Below are 24020 nucleotides of genomic sequence, written 5' to 3'. Positions count from 1 at the left end.
AAATAAAAAATAAAAATAAATAAAAAATAAATAAAAATAATCGATTTTTTAAAAATGAGAATCGATTCTGAATCGCACAAGGTGAGAATCGCGATTCAAATTTGAATCGATTTTTTCCCACACCCCTAGTCAGAATGTACATTAAAATATAGAATGAGGGATTAAAAATATTAACGATGAACATTAAAACTCTGAATATATGAACAGTACTCCTCTACTTCCCAGACAACCTCCTTAATCAACATATTTTATAATTGTGAAACAGCAACAAAGATGCAACAAACTTGGTGAAAAATAAAGGAAGAAGAATAAAAAATATCCACTTATTCCGCCCGAGTGCATCCCCCGCGACCCCGATAGTGACACGTGATAGAAATGGATGGGTGGCACTTATTCGATAAAATATCACTGTTCTGCAGAACTTTCTACAACAAAGTTTTACAGAACAGTGATATTACATCGAGATCTCAGGCTTGTCGCTTCCCCGTACTTCGTCTGCTTGAAGCAGCCCTTTCTATGGTTACCGTAGTGTTTGGTTAATCCTTTAATGACCAAACCATGTCTTGTGAACAACAAGCTTACGCTCAAACATTTATTCCGACCTCCATGAATGCATCCAAACATCTAAAGAAACCTTGGAAGGGACCACAGATGTGGGGATCCCCCCTTGCGTGACCGGTGCAATGGATGCTATATAGTTATATAGTATAGTTCTAACTTATATACGTCAGTAGACTAACTATGGAAGCTAAAAACCACAACGAGGAGAATAAGTTGTCGAAGAGGAAGCACCTAATAAGACCGCCCACAAGAGATGGTCAGAAAGGGAAATGAAAATGGTCTGTAAAACATAATCTATGCAACATTTTGACCAAAGAACCACCATTACATGTTATGTAGACCACAAAGCATTGTTTTAAATGTAGAAAATAATCATAATACGACCCATTTAAAAATTAGACATGACCTATCATCAATCTTCAATATGATGTCACATTAGTCACTTGATTGACATACACGGCAAGCGAGGGTCTTGTGAGATGAGTGCTGGCTGCGACAGGCAGGGTACGGTACGCGAGAAACACTTTTTATTTGACACAGACTCTGTCTCCCAAGCATTTGCAGCCAATCGTGTAAACAGTGACCGCACAGTTACTGTCTTCACAATAAAAGTGCTGCTCCATCCTCAATCAATCAATTAACATTTATTTGTATAGCCCTTCATCACAATCTTTATAATCATTCTGCCTGTGTTAACAAAGTATGGGTCTCAGGAGGAAACTAGCTTGTACACTCATGCTTATTATGTATCCATTCAGGAAAGTGACAAAGCAGATGAAGGTTAGATGATGGAAATGCATAATTCAAGAGAGTTGTGGTCATTAAGAAAGCCAATGACACATTGAGAATGTTTAACCATTCAGTTGAACATACTTGAGCTCTGTACATTTTCAGTTCAGGAGATGGCTTAACTATAGCCAAACACCAAAGAAATCTACAGTAACTAGTGCTTTGCTTTTAGATTTTTTTTTACTCAAGACAAAAGCTTACGGCTACATCTTGAAGTGAGTTTGTGACAAATATCAAAATTAAATGTTTATGATTATAGTGAAACATGATTTTGAAACATGTTTATGTAGTAACTGTACCTATGCACACATCCTCCCTTACTATTTTTGCAGGAAGTCGTCACTGGAGACATTCAGTCACACGCTTAGGAAAAGGAGACCTTCTTGTCATTGCCTGTGAAAAATACATGACAGGCAGGAGGTTTGCAGATCAGGTAACATTTGTAATGTATGTGCTTCTGCCAGGTGAGATTTTACTCACCTTTTTTATTTATGAAGAACAGAATGTATTGCACATGTCACACTTGAAGCAACGCTTTACATCCAGAAGAATTGTTTTATTCCATTTTCTCATGTCAAATAACACACGGCACCTGCAACATGACTTATGTTTAGTTGTTTATTTACTTTGTATTTTTGGATATAATAGTTGAAGTGTGTTTTTTTATGGCACAGACAACAACAGGCCAAGCCCTGCCAGCTGTGTTTCCCTTAAGAACAAACAAATGTACAAACAAGGACCCGAATAAGACTGGAGATAAGCTGCTTTCTAACCTCAGATATACAGTATAAGAAATGATCAAATTACGTAATAAACACTTGCTTTACTTTGTTGTTCTAACAGTGACAAACAACTGCTTGCCCACTATCTGACCAAGAACCTCAGTGACAAAGACCAAGAAAGACTAAAACAGTCTGAGGTCAATTTTCGAAAAGCTTTGCAGTCGAGGAGGAGGAGTTTTTAAATAGACTTTGATTGTTTATAAAAATACATTTGTCCAAGAGTTTCTATTGTTTGTTGTTTTACTACAGAGCCTATTTTTACACACACACACACACACACACACACACACACACACACACACACACACACACACACACACACACACACACACACACACACACACACACACACACACACACACACACACACACACACACACACACACACACACTGGCAGGGCCCATTTAGGTGTTTCTCTTTTTAATGACAGTTATTGTTAACTTAAGGATTAGGTTTACAGGTTAATGAAATGTTGACTCTTGAGTCTAGCATCTCACCAACTTCATTCAAGAGTATCCTCTAAACTGGACAGTGCGCCAACAAGTCAGTTCTTTACAAAAATTCAAACTGAGGTTGGAAACTATAATAGTCAATCCCCCTCTTCATGACTCAAGCATGTTTATAAATAAAACAGTAACAGGAGATTGTAATGAACAACGTATTTCACCACATATCTTGAAGGAAATTTGTACTGAGGAACGTTTAAGGACAAATTCTAATATTTGGTCAATAATTTACATGGAAAATTAATACTTCTGGACCCGGCAAATGACAGACAAAAGGCTTTATGTTTGATAGACCAGGGAGAAGGTGACAATGTGAAGAGGAGGTTAGTTAGGTGACTGGCAGCTAGTTGGACCTTTGAAATGTTTTCTGCACACTACATTAAGAGTTGCCTTAAAAGCAACTTTAATGATCCCATAATGTGATGTTTACAAAATATTACATTCTTCTGATTTGAAACATATATTACATTTGGATGTTCTTAAATATAGATACTATACAATCTGCTGTATATGTACATAATTTTAACAATTAGGCTAACCCAATTCATAGTTTATTCTAATTAGTTCTGCTTAGTGATTACTATAATGACAATATATCTACATACATGTTTAGATTAGGTTGATTGTCAACACTAAAATTGGGCCTAGTGTGTGAATGTGAGTGTAAATGTTGTCTCTCTTTCTGTGTTGGCCCTGTGATGAGGTGGCGACTTGTCCAGAGTGTACCCCGCCTTCCGCCCGAATGCAGCTGAGATAGGCTCCAGCACCCCCCGCGACCCCGAACGGGACAAGCGGTAGAAAACGGATGGATGGATGGACATGTTTAGATTTTTTTTACCTCACCTTTTGTTTGTGACTTTGTTTGATTGATTATATCAAATTATTTGCGTGAAAATACTTTACTGTCTAGGCCAAGAGATTTTACCTATTTATTTCCATAAACTTATTTTCAGCAGCATTTATTTTATTTATATCTGATTTCCGTGTCACGTATTGTCTTTCAAGTTTTACTTCCGTTAAGACATGGTTCATTTCCGTTGTCGTCATTTTTTAGTTTCGTGACCACGGAAGTAAATGGGGGGAAGGTTTTTGTAGGGGGAAGAAATTTGGCGTGACAGTGTTCTATTAACGTGGGCGTTGTCACGCCAAATTTCTTCCCATTACAAAAACCTTCCTATCCCCCATTTACTTCCGGGATCATTTGCTCTTACGTCATTTCCTCTTACGTCATTGACAGCGATCGATAGCACTTCGGCTTTGGCTGCCCGTCGCTGGTTTTTTTTTTTTTTTTTATAATATAGCGTTAACAAAACGTCTGTATTAATCGGACAAGTATTAATCGGACAAATTAACTTGAGGATATTCCTGACTGCACATTTGACTCGTGGACATATGCGGAAATGAATAACAGTGTACAATAAGTTAATTCATTATCAATCAACATTATCAAACTTTATTAAAACTAAATGTATTCGTTAAATTCAGTTTTTTTTAGTTCTCTGTGTAAGTGAATTAAAATGACATTTATGTGCACATATGTACCTCAGTGAAGTCAGATGACCTGTGGTCAGACAAACGACAATATTTAGAATAAGAACATAAAGATAAAGAAAAACCTTGGGTATTTCTTCAAGACTTTAAAATGAGGCAAAAAACTGCAATGTAAAATTATTTTTTATTGTTTACAAATGTTTTGTTCCAAACATTGCTGCACCTAAAGAATGGGGAACACAGATAAAGGACAAAGCGTCAATTATAATCACAAGTGGTGGTCACCTCAGAAGTAGACATGTTATAGTGAAAAGCTCTTAAACCACATCAAGGTACAAACCAATAAAGGTTATTAGATTATTATTTTTGAACCAGTTATTTTTTCCCCCAGTTTTCATATTTCTCCAATCATTTTTTTTTATGGAGCAACATAGGTATGATACAATTTATTCACTTTTGTGTCATGGCATACCAGTACTGTATTCAGTTATTCTTTGATAACGCAGTCGATGGCCTGGACTGAGTTTCTGGATACCCTAAACACTGGCTGAAGAATGCCCTGCAATAGGCCGCTCGCCTTGTCTGTCCAATAACAGAACCTCTGGCCATGCCTTTGGGGGAATTGAAGAAAAGCTCTTCAGATTACAGTTACTAATCCATCCATCCATCCATCCACCCATTTTCTACCGCTTGTCCCTTTTTGGGGTCGCTGTAGCCTATCTCAGCTGCATTCAGGCGGAAGGCAGCGTACGCCCTGGACAAGTCGCCACCTCATCGCAGGAAGCTACTAATCATGATAAACAATACATCAGATATTTCAAGAAGTTGTCCTACCCTTCAATGCCAAAGCGCTCCATTAGAAGGACACACCACCAACGCCGGATTGACTGCATGTCCAGCTAGAGCAGATATAACAATGAGTTAATTATTTAACCCCTGTAGCACACCACTGGAACATGGCTAGAATGGGAACATAGCCGAAAGAAGAACATGTATAAAACATGAGCATAGCGGGGAAGGGAAAGATGACTAGAACAGAACCATAGCCAAAACCAGAACATGGCTGGAACAAAAAGTGGCCAAAATGGAACTGTGGCCAGGATTATTATAAAGGGACCTAAAGATGGCTCTGTACACCTCATCACCAAAACCAGATGGCCAAAGGGCAAACTGAGAGTCCAGCAAGAGAATTTCTCTCTTTGCCGGCCTCAACACTTACAATGGTCAATGCACAAGAATTATAAGATATCTCCAGTATTTTTCTTTTCAACACTTACACAGAGAAGGTAATGCTCTGGCCCGTTGTGCTTGCTCCACGCTGGGAAGAGGAGTGCATCCTTTAGATGTGCATCCCTCTGTAGTAAACATTTATGAATATTTTAGAAAGAAATTTCAGATTAGTATAGCTCAGGGGTCGGCAACCTTTGCCACTCAAAGAGCCATTTTGGCAAGTTTCACAAATTAAAGAAAGTAATGGGAGCCACAAAAAATTTTTAAAATGAAAAACACCGCATACAAAGCTTTAAAGGCCTACTGAAACCCACTACTACCGACCACGCAGTCTGATAGTTTATATATCAATGATGAAATCTTAACATTATAACACATGCCAATACGGCCGGGTTAACTTATAAAGTGACATTTTAAATTTGCCGCTAAACTTCCAGTTCGAAACGCCTCTGAGGATGACGTATGCGCGTGACGTAGCCCGGCGAACACGGGTATGCCTTCCACATTGAAGCCAATACGAAAAAGCTCTGTTTTCATTTCATAATTCCACAGTATTCTGGACATCTGTGTTCGTGAATCTGTTGCAATCATGTTCATTGCATTATGGAGAAGGAAGCTGAGCAAGCAAAGAAGAAAGTTGTCGGTGCGAAATAGACGTATTTTTCGAACGTAGTCAGCAACAACAGTACACAGCCGGCGCTTCTTTGTTTACATTCCCGAAAGATGCAGTCAAGATGGAAGAACTCGGATAACAGAGACTCTAACCAGGAGGACTTTTGACTTCGATACACAGACGCCTGTAGAGAACTGGGACAACACAGACTCTTACCAGGATTACTTTGATTTGGATGACAAAGACGCAGACGTGCTACTGTGAGTATGCAGCTTTGGCTTCTAAACATTTGATCGCTTGACCGTATGTGCGCAACTTTTTTTTGCGTATGTACGTAACTTTTTTAAAATATATAAGCTTTATGAACCTTGGGTTAGGTGAACGGTCTTTTGGGCTGAGTGATTGTGTGTGTTGATCAGGTGTTTGAATTGTATTGGCGTGTTCTATGGAGCTAGGAGCTAGCATAGGAGCTAGGAGCTAGCATAACAAACACGCAGGTGTTTTTATGCAGGATTAATTTGTGGCATATTAAATATAAGCCTGGTTGTGTTGTGGCTAATAGAGTATATATATGTCTTGTGTTTATTTACTGTTGTAGTCATTCCCAGCTGAATATCAGGTACCGTGAGTATGCAGCCTTGGCTGCTAAACATTTGATAGCTTGACCGTATGTGCGCGTCACGTACGTAACTTTTTAAAAATATATAAGCTTTATGAACCTTGGGTTAGGTGAACGGTCTTTTGGGCTGAGTGATTGTGTGTGTTGATCAGGTGTTTGAATTGTATTGGCGTGTTCTATGGAGCTAGGAGCTAGCAGAGGAGCTAGGAGCTAGCGTAACAAACACGGCGGTGTTTTTATGCAGGATTAATTTGTGGCATATTAAATATAAGCCTGGTTGTGTTGTGGCTAATAGAGTATATATATGTGTTGTGTTTATTTACTGTTGTAGTCATTCCCAGCTGAATATCAGGTACCGTGAGTATGCAGCCTTGGCTGCTAAACATTTGATAGCTTGACCGTATGTGCGCGTCACGTACGTAACTTTTTAAAAATATATAAGCTTTATGAACCTTGGGTTAGGTGAACGGTCTTTTGGGCTGAGTGATTGTGTGTGTTGATCAGGTGTTTGAATTGTATTGGCGTGTTCTATGGAGCTAGGAGCTAGCAGAGGAGCTAGGAGCTAGCGTAACAAACACGCAGGTGTTTTTATGCAGGATTAATTTGTGGCATATTAAATATAAGCCTGGTTGTGTTGTGGCTAATAGAGTATATATATGTCTTGTGTTTATTTACTGTTGTAGTCATTCCCAGCTGAATATCAGGTCACCCCCGGCTCTCACAGCATCTTCCCTATCTGAATAGCTTCAACTCCCCACTAGTCCTTCACTTGTACTTTACTCATCCACAAATCTTTCATCCTCGCTCAAATTAATGGGGAAATTGTCGCTTTCTCGGTCCGAATCTCTCTCACTTCATGCGGCCATCATTGTAAACAATAGGGAACTTTGCGTATATGTTCAACTGACTACGTCACGCTACTTCCGGTAGGGGCAAGCCTTTTTTTTTATCAGATACCAAAAGTTGCCATCTTTATCGTCGTTGTTCTATACTAAATCATTTCAGCAAAAATATGGCAATATCGCGAAATGATCAAGTATGACACATAGAATAGATCTGCTATCCCCGTTTAAATAAAAAAAATCCATTTCAGTAGGCCTTTAATGCTTTGTGCTGTTAATCAGGGGTCTCCGACACACGTACCGGCACGCACTTTAATGTGGAAATTTGATGTTAGTGCAGCCCGCGAGTTTTGAATGAATGGCGCTTGATGGCGTCATTTTTCCCGGGAGACTCCCGAATATCAGAGCGTGATGACACTGCATTCGGCGCCCTCTTCAGTCTGCCCTAACAGTGTGCCTGCTCGACCACACGTAGAATGCAATTTCAACTTGTTCACGTAAGTGACAGCAAGGCTACTACCTCAGCAGCCACACATCTTACACTGACGGTACCAATACCCAGAATCCCATGCAGCCCTAACTCTTCCGCTCAACCAACGCACGGAGAGGGGGGGGGTTGATGTGTGGGGGGATTTGGTGGTAGCGGGGGTGTATAATGTAGACCGGAAGAGTTAGGACTGCATGGGATTCTGGGTAATGGTTGTGTTGTGTTTATGTTGTGTTACGGTGGGATGTTCTCCAGAAATGTGTTTTTCATTCTTTTTTGGTGTGGGTTCACAGTGTGGCGCATATTTGTAACGTAACAATGTTAAAGTTGTTTGATACGGCTACCGTTAGTGTAAGCTGTGTGGCTGATGATTAAGTATGCTTTGCTGTCTCCTGTGTGTGCAAGTAATAACAACATGCAGCATGTGGCTGGACTGGTACGCTGTATGTAAATGCTATAGAGAACAATTACTGCAGTGCAATTACAGCACGCCCTTTATTCAGTAATTAGAGTGTAAATAGGATTATTGTTTCCCTGGGAGTAATCTATGAGAGACACTGAGATCCATAATTCTCCTGGGAAAATCGAATCGGGGGAGTCGGCACGTATGTAGCTGAGCAGCATCAGAGTGGTCAAGGAGCCGTATGCGGCTCCGGAGCCGCGGTTTGCCGACCCCTGGTATAGCTATTATCATTCAAATTTCATTGTACTCACTGGAAGGCTTGACATTGGATCAACGTCTTTGTGCTTCCACGTTGGTACAATATACATGTTGGCAATGAAGACATATTTGCCCTGTAACAGTTTTGAATCCAAAAACATGAGGATAAGTGAGGTTAACCATTGAATCAGATTTTTTAATGACCAAAAGCAGCCTCTGTTGTGCAGCTCTAAGAAATCATACATGTCTCTGAGCAGCTTCCTGAACCAGCTGGAGGCAAGCATTTCCGATCCGTCATCACAAAAATATACATATCCATGGAATAAGCAGTCAAGTGAAACAAACATAACAGTTACAGTACTGACCGTGGAGTCCATGTCTCTGGACAACCCGAGAGACCAAAACTCTTCTCGGGTTAAACACACCCCTCCCTCTTTAACGATCAGTTCCATAGCTGGGCGATCGCAGGCCAAAACATACTCGAGCTGTTCATGAGAACATTTTACATTACTCGACTTGAAGATAACCTTGGCCACTTCACAAAGCAATAAATGTATATATTTTTAATCCCTAACTGAGAGAGGAGGCATATTATGATACAGGGGAGGGATATTAAGATCTCTGAACAAAAATTGCCTGTAAACAGCATTCAGTTTGACATACTCGGGCGCAGAGGTTTCAGTGATGCATACGGGGTCATCATATGCTTGGGCTTTCCATCCAGGGTCTCCAGCCTAACCATATTGTTTGGAAGAACCTCCATAACTCTGTAACATCGAGGGAATGAGTTCTGGCTTGGTCCTCACCAATATGACAATCATGAAACATTTTACCAGTGGTAAGAATTCAATATTGCATTCAAGCATGTGAGTACATTCAGACTGAATTACAATCCTAGAGTACAATAGTCAAAGACCACCATTTACTTGGTTTCCCATCAAATAATTTTTTTTTGCAAATGTTTTCACAGATAACAATCAAACAGATGTATTGAGCTGAAAATAGAAAAAAAGCCATCAGCGATACTTTTGGTATGAAATGTAATGGGACATTAGATAAGCATACCTGTAGATGGTCTGGCTCCAGTTTGGGTCCATGGTTCGCCCAGGTCTCCCTTTCTTCCTCACATCCTTCTTGAGGACCTCCATTCCAGGTTGGATGATGAAGCGCTTGGCCCCTTTCTTCATCCTCTGCCGGTATGACAATTTCTGTCTCTCTTGGGCCCTCTCCACATTGTTGATCACCTTAATTGATTCAAGATGTTTAGATTACAGAACATTTAAAGAAAAATAAATAACTAAATATTAACCAGTAGCCATTAAGTAATCATCCTTCAACAGGACACGTTGTCATACATCAACATAATGAGTACCTTTCCAAAAACGTCCTCATCCTGGCCCACTCGGAGCTGCACAAAGGCCTCCAGAGAATCAGCCTGGTCAGGAGCTGCCATCACCTCAGGACACTCAGTTGTAACCTTTAACACATTGAAAGACAACACAGACTTCTATGTATGAATCTATGGCTATAAAGACACTTTCATCTACACAGGAGCGTATTGTTTTGTTCAAAAGGCTGTGGTTATATTAGGGTCCTGGAATGTATGAATGGCACGAATATCATTTCTTATGGGAATATTTGTGTTTCAACTAAAAATAAAAATTAAAAGCAAATATCTTCCTTCTAGGAGCTTGCTTACCCAAGCCAATGTGTCCTGTGTGATGGACCGCCAATAAAACCGGGGAGCAATCTTCGCTTGCATCCTCCGTGGTCCAAAATGGCCTGCATGGGCTTCGGTTAACACAGCCACTTTCTCCTCCTCTGTCAAAATGACCCTTCTGTTCCCATGGTACAGGACCTCTTCTACACAGGACAGCAGCACACACAATATTGTAGTGAAATGGTTTCAACAATAATGTTGATTTAAAGTACAGACTTTAACAAACAGTATTATATATTAATTAATATTAGTGAAATGGTTTCAACAATAATGTTGATTTAAAGTACAGACATTTAACATTATTATATATTAATTACTATTAGTGAAATGATTTCAACAATAATGTTGATTTAAAGTACAGATATTTAACAGTATTATATATTAATTAATATTAGTGAAATGGTTTCAACAATAATGTTGATTTAAAGTAAAGACATTTAACAGTATTATATATTAATTAATATTAGTTACATGGTTTCAACAATAATGTTGATTTAAAGTACAGACATTTAACATTATTATATATTAATTAATATTAGTGAAATGGTTTCAACAATAATGTTGATTTAAAGTACAGACATTTAACATTATTATATATTAATTAATATTAGTGAAATGGTTTCAAAAATAATGTTGATTTAAAGTACAGACATTTAACAGTATTATATATTAATTAATATTAGTGAAATGGTTTCAACATTAATGTTGATTTAAAGTACAGACATTTAACAGTATTATATATTAATTAATATTTTTTGCACGTTACCACGAAGACAGAAGTTCCCAGCAGAGGCCCTAACACTCCGCTTGAAATGTTTCGAAGCCTGCTGGTGTTTGACATAAGTCCCCTGGGAAAGATAAAGACAAATATCATTCAGTGACACCACCATTTCAGGAGATTTGGATTCTATCGATTGCTGTCAATGACGTAAGAGGAAATTACGTAAGTAAGAGGAAATGACGTAAGAGGAAATGACCCCGGAAGTAAATGGGGGATAAGAAGGGTTTTGTAATGGGAAGAAATTTGGCGTGACAGCGTTCGTAAAGGCGAGTTCCACAAATTGTTTCCGGTACCGCAGCTATTTGTACTTGGAGCTATAAACCCCCTCTTCCTTCCCGCCTCCCGGGTTTCTAGCCACTATGTAATAATATTTTTATATACATTTTTTTTTTGCACTTAATATAAAATAAAATACAACGTTCAATCCAGAACAGTGCTGTATGTATGCGTCCTTGTTTTGGCCCAGAGACAAAACCCGCAGAAGAAACGAGAACGCGGAACACGGAAATGACCTGCCTCATGACGTCACCATTTCAGCGGACATGAGGAGCTATGGAAGATGAGCGCCGGTAGGGTTTTCAAGGATTTCCTGGAGTAATAGACTTTGTGGAAAGCTACCCGCGCCATAGTTTGCGTAAAACAAGGGTAGTGATCAAAGCCACTATCATGTCGGAGGAGGCGACCTCTCCGGTAAGTGTAATTAAGTATTTTCCCACTGTGTATGCAATACGTTCATGGCTGACTATGCTCGAGCCAAGCAACGTTTCCGTATGGGATCAGGAGAGGAAATGCGATTGGCTAATAGTTAGGTCTGCCATGGGGTTCGCATCCACCATTGGTCTTCAAGGAATACGAGGGCGGACGTTGACAGCAGGTAGTCCTGCAGGAAACAGTTAAAGATGAATGAATTTCCCTGTTTCAAACAATACAATATTATATAGTGCTTACAATGTCGAATGAAAGCTATGTCGATACGACCAAGTAAACAAATAACTGGTTCAACATGATTCATGATATTGAGTTGCGGATACAGTGGGCTGCATAAAGTAACACTTTATTGGTTGCAGTTGACGACGCCTCTGACTTCAGCACACGGAGCGAACAACAAGCGTAGTCCTTGCAAGAACTCATACATGCGCTGTTCTCGCCTGTGTAATCGTTCAAACAGGGATGACAAAATTCTCAATATAATCCATTACAATGGAGAAAAAGCTGTTGAAACAACAACAAGGGTAGTGATCAGGGCTGTTACCAGGATTTAAAAAATACAGAGGTCAAAATTTGGTGGTCAGAGGTTAGCGCTGAAAGGTCCAATCCAAAAAGACTCAGTGAAATTAGGACCTAATGTGTTGGCCCTGCGTTGAGGTGGCGACTTGTCCAGGGTGTACCCCGCCTACCGCCCGAATGCAGCTGAGACCTATCTCAGCCTACTCCAGCACCCCCCGCAACCCCGAAAGGGACAAGCGGTAGAAAATGAATGGATGGATGGACTCACGAGCCAGCTGTGGCTCTTAATGACAGCATCTGGTTTGAGATAAATCTTAGGGCCTTAAAACACTCTTGTATTTTAATCCATTCTCCACTGTCAGTTCAGGCCTGAGTTTGGCTCCAGCTACCCGCAATGCTTGAGCCAATCACAGTTACATGTGTTGTAAAGGTCAATAAGTAAACACCCTGCCTTTCAAACAATTATTCAGCTCAGTAGTCTTTGAATAAAACCCTTTTGAAAAGAAAATGGTGAAAAGAAAAAAGATGACGAGTACCATACATTTCAGGATGAATGGACAGAGGAATTTGCCGTTGTGGACAGAGCAGGTTCGGCGGTGTGTCTAATATGCAATGATAACATTTTCTCAATGAAACGCTCAAATGTGAAGCATCACTTTGACATATGTTGCATAAAGGTAAGATTACTTATTTCATATTTACTCTTATTTGATTTATTATTGGTTCGCTTCAGTATAACAACATTATTATGAAGAATACATTTTGATTTATCAGAGCAAGGACTCTGCTGAAAATCTGTGTCTATCGAGCAGGCCAGATTTGTTTTTAAGTATTTGGAACAAAATAATGTATCCTCTAAAATAAGGTTGCACAACTAATATAATTTTAATCAGGATGACGATTTTTGGTTGCCACGATTAAATGAGGATGATCTTCTGCGATAATAACATTAAAAAAGCAGGCTCCGCTGCATATCAAATCCGCTGCATATTAAATCAAGCACTTTCACAACCGCGCCGGCGGAAAACAAGACGATATGTAGCACGCACCCGTCCACTCCGCCATTGTGTATGCGCACAAAACTCCTTTACCATGCCCTACTGAACATACACGCATACATAAGCTCATAACATGCAACTCAATATATTTTAAACCTTCTTTTGATATAGTTTTGATGATTATGGCTAAGATCTTATGAAAACCTCAAATTGAAAATCTCAAAAAATTAGGGATTTTCAAAAACAGTAAACCAAACAAATAATTTTTCACTTTGCATGTAATGACTTTATATCACATATTAATTTCACATTTGAAGTTGATTTGCTGACATGACGTGCTTTAATACGATATTAAACATTTTTGTTTCACCTGTACAATGACAATAAAATATTTTGCCTGCAACTGCATAAACTAATCTTATACAGTGGTACCCAGTTTATGAGGTTAATCGTTTCTGTGTTGTAGCTGGTAATCCAGAATACTCCTATCCTAAATCAATGTACTCTTTTAAACTTAATTGAAATGCCATTATTGCATTCTACGTCCAGTTTCAGCGTCTATATAATTTCTTGGATAAAAGTTCACTATTTAATAATTATTTTAACGCAGTTTGCTGGCGCTATCATTTAAGTCGTCTTCAGAATATTGCAGATTATTGTACCAGTGCTGTGCTTGTACTGCTTCTTCAAATCAGCTACACATACACCTTGGTACAACTATTTCTTTTTTTATTTCAATGAAAATCATTCACTACTTCTTCTCGGCACCGTCCTTCACTTTCTTTGTTCCTATGTTTGGAAAAAACTAAATTATGTTGATCTCTAGCCATTAGCTAATCCTAGCAAGGGAGACGCCATTTGTCATGTATCCCAAAAAACTTGAGTGAGTTTGGGCACTGGTAAGTCGACGTACTAGGGTTGCCACGATACCAGAATGTCAGTAGTTGGTAGGGGTAGTTGTGAATTTCAACAATTTTATAATTTATTGATACCACAATGGAAATGAAAAACAACTGAACCCATGTCGTTTTAAATTCACTACTTTATTGAAAATTGTTCAAAAAAGTTTGTGACCACACCTTATATGTGACCGCTCCCTTCTTCTCATAACGGACTTGGATGACTTGTACTTATCTTTTGGCACCAGAGAGCTATTGGGGCGGAGGTTCTGAAAAAAGAGGGTTTGTCTTCTCTTTTTTTAGGTCTACTGTTCAGTATAGAAAGGCTATATGACCTCAGCACTGGTCTGCGCTACGACTCAGCAGGCTGACACAATAGCTTCTACAGTGCAGAAGCCTAGTAATGGAGGAAGGACTGTTCAAGTATATCAGGGTGAGGTTGGATACTGGTTTAGTGACGCCTGATAAAGGATGCTAAGAAAGAGCTGTATCGAAGCAACAGGTTGACTGAAGAGGAATGTGAAATCTAAAACTCTTTTTAAAATTCTTGCAGAATGGGGATGGTAAAGTTCGCCGTATCTTTCGCATCGGAACCCGAAAGAGTCAGGTAAATGCACGCTTAAATTTTGTATTTCGACAACAGTAAACTAAGTTTGAGATTTCCACCTCCCCTGAAATCTATAATATGTTGCTTTTGTGTTGTCCCTTTAAACTCAGCAGAGCTACTTATAGACATAACTACATCCATCTATTGCCATTTTAGAAACACACATTTGCAATTACTCTGCATGTAGTTTTGTTTTGTTCAAATCTGTCTAACTAAAGGAACACTGTTGTCTTTTTCTTGTAGTTGGCTCTCATTCAGACTGACAGTGTTGCTGACAAAATTAAGGAGCTGTACCCTGATATAATTTTGGAAATTGGTAAGAAAACTGCTTCCTTCAATGACTCAGGAAATCCATTTGGTTATTTGTCCTATTTCAAAACTCATCTTTTTAATCTAGCGTTTAGTCTTTGATGCATCCAACTTTATTCAATGCCTAGTTTTTTTCAGTTTTTCGGTGAAAGACTGTTATTTCTGTTTGCATTTTTTTTTTGATTCTACTAATTCAACTTTTTTGGTTCTTTTAAAGGGTCTTTGAGTTTTCAGAAAAGTACTTGTAAATAAAATGTATAATTTTTTCCCCTTCCCTATGTACTGGTGAAAAAGTTATTTGTTGCATCCTTGTCAGTGTTTCCCATACATTAATTCATTCATAATTACACAGAAAGATTTGGCATCTGGTAGCTTGTTGTTGCAACTCCATACAGTAGATGACATCGTAACGCTGCATCTTAAGACATCTCGTACGCACATATCAAAGCTGATTTATGGTTACAGTAATGGTTGTGTTAGTTAATTTCGAACAAGCATACAATAATGATATACAGTATTACATTAGTCAAGCATAATAACACATCTGATCATCAATATAATAATACAATAGACGCACAGTGACGTGTACATTAGCTTTAAAATCGGTGCACACTTATATGCAGCCCAGGAAACATCATGAATGTGTTTGTTTTTAAATCGCACATGCATGTTATAAGATGCATTTAAAAGCGTTTATCGCTGCACAAAATGTAACCAAGAAACGGAAGTCAATAACTTAATGTTCTGTTGTTGAATAGGGTTTAAAATTTGAGATCATTTTGCCAATTTTTTTTTACACAAACCAAATAGCTCCGTTTTGCACGCCACATAGATAATTTATGCCTAATGGCTAATTATGCAAATTGGATGATGATGCTAATTTATTAATCTACAAATTCCCCATTGCAGGATAAATACAATTTATCCTATCTCTATGACATTGTCGAACAAAATGTTCTTTAATTTTCAAGTTTTTTAAGTCGCAGTAAACTGGGCTCCCCTTTTATCTGTAATTGTCTTCTCAAAACTTAAAACTGATCAATCACTGAAATAAATGAAAATTTAAAAAAACACATTTGACAAACTCTTAAATTAAACTCTTAAAACTAGTAATAACACTAATACAGTTATTAAATCCAACAAGTTTAAAAATTGCCCGCATACTACATTTGAGTTGGTCCAACAAAATGATATCACTAAAATAGGTGATACTGTGAGTGATGCCACTGCAATGAACGATATTCTAATCTTAAGTTTTTTTAAACTAATTTCAATGTGGCATTGCAATTCATTTGTGTTTAAATATTAATACTACCGTAACTACCACTACCAGAAACTGCGAACACCGAAAAGTTGCGAAACCGTTGGAACCAATACTTGTCATTGATTGTCACTGTCTTCTCTCTTTTAGTGGGTATGTCCACGATTGGAGATAAAATCCTTGACACAGCTTTATCAAAGGTAAGACTTGTCATCAATGTGCACATTAAAAAGTACTAGTCATGATCTCTTTATATATTGAATTGAAAATGTATACACCACTGTAACAATCAAACTGTTCTTAAAGGCCTACTGAAACCCACTACTACCGACCACGCAGTCTGATAGTTTATATATCGATGATGAAATCTTAACATTGCAACACATGCCAATACGGCCGGGTTAGATTAGTAAAGTGCAATTTTAAATTTCCCGTGAAATATCCTGCTGAAAACGTCTCGGTATGATGACGTTTGCGCGTGACGTCCTGGATTGTAGCGGACATTTTGGGACACCATTGTGGCCAGCTATTAAGTTGTCTGTTTTCATCGCAAAATTCCACAGTATTCTGGACATCTGTGTTGGTGAATCTTTTGCAATTTGTTTAATGAACAATGGAGATAGCACAGAAGAAAGCTGTAGGTGGGAAGCGGTGTATTAGCGGCCGGCTGCAGCAACACAAACACGTAGCGGCTACGTCGTAGCCGGTGTTTCTCATTGTTTACATTCCGGAACGATGACAGTCAAGCTTTACCATTGGCCTGTGGGGAACTTGGACAACAGAGACTCTTACCAGGAGGACTTTGAGTTGGATACGCATGCTTGTGGAGATGGGACAACAGAGACTCTTACCAGGAAGACTTTGAGTTGGATACGCGCTACCGTGAGTACGCAGCTTCCAAACATTTGATCGCTTGCCCGTACGTGCGTGCCGCTATATGCATGTCCACAGTATTCTGGACATCTGTGTTGGTGAATCTTTTGCAATTTGTTTAATGGACAATGAAGACAGCAAAGAAGAAAACTGTTGCTGGGATCGGTGTATTAGCGGCTGGCTACAGCAACACAACCAGGAGGACTTTGAGTTGGATAGCAGACGCGCTACCGTGAGTACGCAGCTTTCTTCCAAACATTTGATTGCTTGCCCGTCCGTGCGTGCCGCTATGTGCATGTCACGTACGTAACTTTGGGGAAATATATGTGCTGTATGAACTTTGCAGAGGTGAACGGTACTTTGGGCTGTGGGATTGAGCGTGTTGTGCGGGTGTTTGATTTGTATTGGCGGGTTATATGGACGGGAGGGGGGAGGTGTTTGTTATGCTGGATTAATTTGTGGCATATTAAATATAAGCCTGGTTGTGTTGTGGCTAATAGAGTATATATATGTCTTGTGTTTATTTACTGTTTTAGTCATTCCCAGCTGAATATCAGGCCCCACCCGCCTCTCACAGAATTTTCCCTATCTGAATCGCTTCCACTGGCCTCTAATCCTTCACTCTCACTTTCCTCATCCACAAATCTTTCATCCTCGCTCAAATTAATGGGGAAATCGTCGCTTTCTCGGTCCGAATCGCTCTCGCTGCTTGTCGCCATGATTGTAAACAATGTGCAGATGTGAGGAGCTCCACAACCTGTGACGTCACGCTATTTCCGGTACAGGCAAGGCTTTTTTATCAGCGACCAAAGGTTGCGAACTCTATCGTTGATGTTGTCTACTAAATCCTTTCAGCAAAAATATGGCAATATCGCGAACTGATCAAGTATGACACACAGAATGGATCTGCTATCCCTGTTTAAATAAGAAAATCTCATTTCAGTAGGCCTTTAAGATACTGCCTATTGGGCACACTCAATACTTTAATTGCCACGATATTACAATTTCAGTAGCTGACACAGATACCTGTGAATTTTATTCAATACCATGATGAAAAAAAACCTGAACCCATGTATAAAGTTTAAATTCGCTGCTTCATTCAAAAACTATTAAGTATTCAGATCACTGTGCCTTAACATCACCAGCATTAATCACCAAATGATTCCCGGGTGCGGCCACAGCTGCTGCTCACTGCTCCCCTGTGGGGGATTGGGTGAAATGCAGAGGATAATTTCACCGCACCTAGAGTGCGTGTGACAATCATTGGCACTTTAACACTTTAACTTTAACACCATTTTGCACAAAATTCAAATCTCAGTAGCAGCTGCCAAGAGGTAATTATTTGTTCAGAAAAGAACAGCGATGACTTATTGCCTCCGAGTACAGTATATGAAATAAACAATACTGTGCTTAGTATGGTCATAAATAACAACAATAGCCACTATTTGCCACAATATTAAAAACAATATTGTTCTTAGTATTCTTTCAATATGGTAGCATGACGTCATCATGTAATTTGTAATTTAAAGACCAATCTTTGTGTTTTTGTTAATATTATTGTACAGTAATAATATATAATAATTGATATACTTATATTGATTTCTTAGCCTTTTCTCAGTACTTTATGCCTTTTTGCTCTATTTCCCTTTTTTGTTATTTTGTTTATTTTATTCCTACAATATGCCACAGACTCATAAAAAATAGTTGCATTCAACAAATGCCCCCTAAGCCACACTTTGTCTTCTTGGTGTAATAAGTAAACTAGTGGTGTTCAAAGTGTTGCCAAATGACAGATAAGTGTCTCTAAGCTGTCTTTGTACTTTTAAAATCGATAAAGGTTGGGTTGCACACTTCTGGAAGTTTTCTGTACGCTGTGGTAATACACACTCCCTGGTGCGCTCTCACTTGCGCAGCGAATGCTTTTGTGAATGCTTGTATTTGATTGCCAAATACATGCACAGTATAATGGAAGATAAACCTCTCTTTTACTTTTAGTATGTAAGTCTACACGTTAAAGAGACAAAGTCACTAAAGTGTATCACAGATCATACTCAGGCAAACCAGGCGTGTATGAGGTGAGTTGTAATTCGGAGTTACGCTACACTTAGTTATGCTACTCTGCCTCAGTTCCATCATAATTTGTTTATGAGCGAGGGTGAATCGGAAGCGCCAAATTTGCATTTGTGACAGTAAGTAAACATATGGGAAACGTCAGGCGTTCTTCTTTAGCGCTGACTCACTGCTAACGGGCTGAGAATTGACATGGTTCGCAGAGGAAAAGTAAGCATCAATGTATTTTGTGCGTGTTTGTATCAAAGTATTGATACATTTGACAACCCTGCTCATTACAAATCAGTCATCATGAGATTCCATTCATCACTCTATGACTTTGTGTGATTATAAGATTCCATTAAATGGTTCTAAAATTACAATGAAACACATATTTTTTTGTTTAATACAGATTGGAGAGAAGAGTTTGTTCACCAAAGAGTTGGAAAATGCTCTGGAGAAAAATATGTAAGTATTTTGGAAACCTGCATATTTATATTTGCTGGTACTAACTGAGTTGGTATGAATCAAGTTCCAAAGCAGCATGTACTGCAGATGAATGAGAAACACTTGACTTACAACCTTTTGATTTCTTCTACAGCTTGAGATAGAGCATAGGCATTTAAAGGGATTTAAACCCATTCTAAATGGTTGTATTATACTGTGAGGAAGTGGGGCATGTCGACATGACTGTCTCTCTCTGTGTCCCTCAGGGTGGATCTGGTCGTCCATTCACTGAAGGACCTTCCCACCACTCTGCCTCCAGGATTCACCATTGCAGCTGTGCTCAAGTGAGTCATACATCAAACTGTGTGATGTTGTGTGTCAGTTGTTCATACATGTATATTAGAAAGGCAAAAAAGAAAACAAACGTGAGAAGTTAGTCCTTTGAGGCTAGACTAAGGTCTTTTGAGATTCTGTGAGCAGATTTTTGCCGGTAGACATTCAACAAAATCATCATGTGATTTACAAAAAACTAATAATAGTTATTAATTTCTGTCTGTTAATTTTGTTATTTTGTACAAAAAAATAATTATTGAACAATTAATTTCCTGTGTATCCATATTAATCCAAAAACATGCATCGAATCCCTTCGAGTCATGCTTCCCTTACTCAAAGCAGTTGTGTCCCCCTCACAACTGAATTCACGTTTTGGCCCTGTTTTTTGCTTACTACAGGGTATCTGCGGGATCTTAAAGTTTTAAATCCAACAATTTGAAATTAAGGCCTAAAAATGTCAGCAATTATCTTAAAAGCTCATAAAAGGTCTCAAATACGATTTTGAAATGTCTTAAAAATCTAATAACGTTACTTTTATTTAAAACATGCATACACTTCAGTCTTTCTTTTAAATGTTTCGATTTTTGTGGATGCTATAATGTAACTAGAAAACAACTAAAGTAGGCTACTTGTGCTGTCCGGTCAGAATTTATCACACACCATCAGCTTGTGTGCTGTGTTGTTACAGCTTAGCATAGCAGTGGATAAAACTTAACTAAAGCCCACAGCAAGGCTATATTACTTGCATAAGATGCGTAAGTACAACTTTAACGATTTGTGGCTCCAGAACAATCAAATTAATGCATGATTGAAGCCGGTGGATGGAAAAGTATACAGTGTTTAGAACCCAGTTGTGGACCCATCGAGGAGGGAAGCGTTTGTAAACATTGTGGTGAAAGTCAATGGAATGATAATGTAAAAGTAAAAAGTCCAGGATAAGTCCGTGTCAAAAGATGCTGAAACGCCACAAACACTTGCACAACTATACAGTCAAGGATCAACTTAACCCCTCCCCAAAGGAGGGTTATGTGGGGTCAATTGCCAAAGGTGATCAATATCAGATGTTTACTGGTGAAATCATACTATTACACACGCTAATTTCTCTGTCGTAGTAGTATGCTCACAGCAGTAAAGCTATAAAAAAAATCATAACTCTTTTATATAATTTACTTTTTATTCCAACAATTTCAGGTACCGTATTTTCCGCACTATAAAGCGCACCGGATTATAAGGCCCACCTTCAATGAATGGCATATTTCAAAACTTTGTTCATATATAAGGCGCACCGGATTATAAGGCGCACCTATGCATCCATTAGATGGAGCTGCGCTAAAGGGTATGTCAACAAAACAGTCAGATAGGTCAGTCAAACTTCATTAATAGATTACAAACCAGCGTTCTTACAACTCTGTTCACTCCCAAAGTGAATAAACAGCTGTTTTATTATTTTCCCCGAGGTAAAGTCAGTGACGTGGTGTTTTGTTTATCGTTTAACAACAGCAAGGTATAACATGTAGTGCAACATTTATATCACATAGTGGAGGGGTACTTTTCCCTGATTCAATAAACGCGTAAAAAACAATGATACTGTTACGGTAAATCAAACGTTAGTGCAATCACAATATAGTAACACTCGAAATAGTGCAGAGCAATAACAATATATCAATAACTCAACGTTGCTCAAACGTTAATGTCACACAACACAACACTCAAAATAAACATGTAAAGCTCACTTTATGAAGTTATTCCTCATCCACGAATCCCTCAAATTCTTCTTCTTCAGTGTCCGTATTAAACAGTTGGGCGGATACGGCATCCAACATCGTCAAAGTCGTCATTAATCGAGTCAGTGCTGCTGCTGCTCTATTCCCGTGTTCTACTGGCGTGACTGATCGTCTTAAGTTTAAACTCTGCATCGTAAGCGTGTCTCTTAATAGGAGCCATTTTGGGGTCTTTACATAAACAAACAAATGGAAATCAAAACGGCACGCCTCGCGCAGTCATATATCCCAGCATGCACCGCGCGCTTCTTCTTCTTCTACGGGGGCGGCTTCTTACCGTAGAAGAAGAACTTCTTCTTCTACGGGGGAAAATGAAGTTGGCGGCTGTTTACCGTAGTTGCGAGACCTAAACTTTATGAAAATGAAGTTTAGGTTTGTTGTGGCTCAATATTGGTCCATATATAAGGCGCACCGGATTATAAGGCGCAATGTCAGCTTTTGAGAAAATTGGAGGTTTTTAGGTGCGCCTTATAGTGCGGAAAATACGGTACTTAATCTTTTCTCCAAGTTGTCTGTTGAGTGTCTACTCAGTTTATGGTTGGGAAACGCAAGGAAGATTTGCGAATGTCATCTTGTCATGCTTAAATAAAAACTTTTCCTTGTTTATTAGTGATATTTTTTCATATAAGTCACAAAAGAACAGGTAAATATGAGATACAAAATGAGCTAAGCAAATTTAAATGTTATCCACATTATTCACATCCAAATTCTGTTTGAGGCTTGCAAGCCATAATCACCTTCTTTCTTTTTAGACAAACGCTCTGTCTGCACTCTGTTTTTCACAACTTTTTCGCGGATACAGTAATACTGTAGATATTTTTATCTGTATGCTCAATTCTGACAGCTGCAAAAACACTGCAAAAGTTAACCATTTAGCTTTAGCGGCGATGCTAACTTACCTTTAAAAAACAATAGATTGTTTTGCTTTTTGCTATCATTTCTGAAGTTCTGGTTGTTGTTGTTACATGGAAACACTTGATATAAAGCACACTGCACCTTTTGCAAGAAAACATTTCCATGGCAAATCCGAAACATTTTATGATCTTTGCTAATAGGTTTTTTCAATTACATTACAATAGAGAGGCTTCTGATGTATTTAGTTAGTTTAACCATTTGGTTTTCCAATGTGAAAGAGCAGTGAATTAATTAATATACTTACAATTCATTCTGGCCCTCTGATTTTCCTTTGTCGTTGTACTTTTTTGTCCATATTGATGTGAAAAGGTCTTAAATTATGGTTTTTAAAAAAGTCTTAAATTTAACTTGTTGGAACCTGCAAAGACCCTGCAATGGCCAGACGGTTAGCTACTGCTAACATTAACAGTCAAAGTATATCTGTGTTTCCTACAGGACTACAATACAGGTCACAAATTATAAACAGAGAAAATAAAAACAAGGCAAGTTAATCTTACACTGCCTGAATTGAGAGAATATCAAAGCTACATGCCATTTTGACTGCCAAGTCTATGTGTGACTTTTACATTATTTCTGAATGTTTTTGCTCAAATTCCGACTTGCACAACTTTTGTTTGTAGGTTTCACTGTAACAAGGTCTTTTTTGCTTTCTTTTAGGAGAGAGAATCCTCACGATGCAGTGGTGTTGCATCCAAAAAATGTAGGAAAATCCTTGGAGACTCTTTCAGAAAACAGGTGCACTCCGCTTGCTAATACACCCATTTACAGTACGTGCATATGGGTGTCACTTATGGAAAATACAACTTCATGTTGTGTATTTGTGCAGTGTGATTGGCACCAGTTCACTGCGTCGTGCTGCTCAGTTGAAGAAAAAATTCCCTCATCTGGAGTTTAAAGATATTGTATCCTTTTGTAGATGAAGCACAATTATAGGTCAGAGTGGACTCTTCATATGGATAACTATTCCAAACAGAACATTAGCTACTCTTTTAGAGTAACATTTTTCTGAGCGCTGTACCTCGGTTTTTTATTAGCAATTCGTTATAAAAGATCAGATGAAGGTCGAATTGTATGAAAACCGACACAAATTTTCACAAAATAACTGATGTAAATCCATTTAATTAAGACTTTTGTTGGCAATGGGGGAATAAGGCAAGGGGAGAGCCAAGCATATGCCATTTTCTTAATTCAATAGTGCTTCTCATCTTCTTTGGCAAATTGCTGGCACTCACAACTTT

The 24020-nt window shown here is 38.5% G+C and overlaps 2 protein-coding genes across 13 annotated transcripts in view; one reads left to right on the top strand and one right to left on the bottom strand.

Moving 5' to 3' along the window:
- Nucleotides 1-1432: 1432 nt before the first annotated feature.
- LOC133663400 (uncharacterized) lies at nucleotides 1433-11393 on the bottom strand. Of its 11 annotated transcripts, none has more exons than XR_009828336.1 (9): nucleotides 11069-11391; nucleotides 10282-10445; nucleotides 9955-10059; nucleotides 9648-9826; nucleotides 8636-8716; nucleotides 5408-5485; nucleotides 4603-5029; nucleotides 1831-1942; nucleotides 1433-1743 (listed from the first exon to the last, which is right to left on the bottom strand). XR_009828336.1 is itself a non-coding variant. In XM_062067842.1 (6 exons), exons 1-6 carry the CDS (start codon nucleotides 11190-11192, stop codon nucleotides 9018-9020), a joined length of 726 nt encoding a protein of 241 aa, XP_061923826.1. In that variant the 5' UTR covers nucleotides 11193-11393; the 3' UTR covers nucleotides 8725-9017. The 11 variants fall into 11 exon arrangements, 3 of the variants coding, with proteins under 3 accessions (XP_061923826.1, XP_061923827.1, XP_061923828.1); XR_009828337.1 differs by lacking the exons at nucleotides 1433-1743; nucleotides 1831-1942 and adding an exon at nucleotides 4296-4353 and having other exon boundaries at nucleotides 4603-4741; nucleotides 4818-5029; XR_009828335.1 differs by lacking the exons at nucleotides 1433-1743; nucleotides 1831-1942 and adding an exon at nucleotides 4296-4353.
- Nucleotides 11278-24020, top strand: part of LOC133663399 (porphobilinogen deaminase-like) — a 29541-nt gene continuing 16798 nt past the window's right edge. The window contains exons 1-9 of one of the 2 annotated variants that reach the window (XM_062067840.1): nucleotides 11278-11773; nucleotides 14511-14640; nucleotides 14761-14814; nucleotides 15058-15130; nucleotides 16535-16584; nucleotides 19719-19774; nucleotides 20020-20097; nucleotides 23440-23517; nucleotides 23609-23684. In XM_062067840.1, the coding sequence (XP_061923824.1) occupies nucleotides 14611-14640; nucleotides 14761-14814; nucleotides 15058-15130; nucleotides 16535-16584; nucleotides 19719-19774; nucleotides 20020-20097; nucleotides 23440-23517; nucleotides 23609-23684 (495 nt within the window). In that variant the 5' untranslated portion in view covers nucleotides 11278-11773; nucleotides 14511-14610. The remainder of the gene's footprint in view (nucleotides 11774-14510; nucleotides 14641-14760; nucleotides 14815-15057; nucleotides 15131-16534; nucleotides 16585-19718; nucleotides 19775-20019; nucleotides 20098-23439; nucleotides 23518-23608; nucleotides 23685-24020) is intronic. The other variant, XM_062067841.1, reaches the window with a different exon arrangement.

Source organism: Entelurus aequoreus, linkage group LG13, assembly GCF_033978785.1.
Source record: "Entelurus aequoreus isolate RoL-2023_Sb linkage group LG13, RoL_Eaeq_v1.1, whole genome shotgun sequence".
Lineage (NCBI taxonomy): Eukaryota > Metazoa > Chordata > Actinopteri > Syngnathiformes > Syngnathidae > Entelurus > Entelurus aequoreus.
The sequence above is the reverse complement of the archived record's forward strand: the minus strand, read 5'-3'. Positions and strand labels throughout refer to the sequence as shown.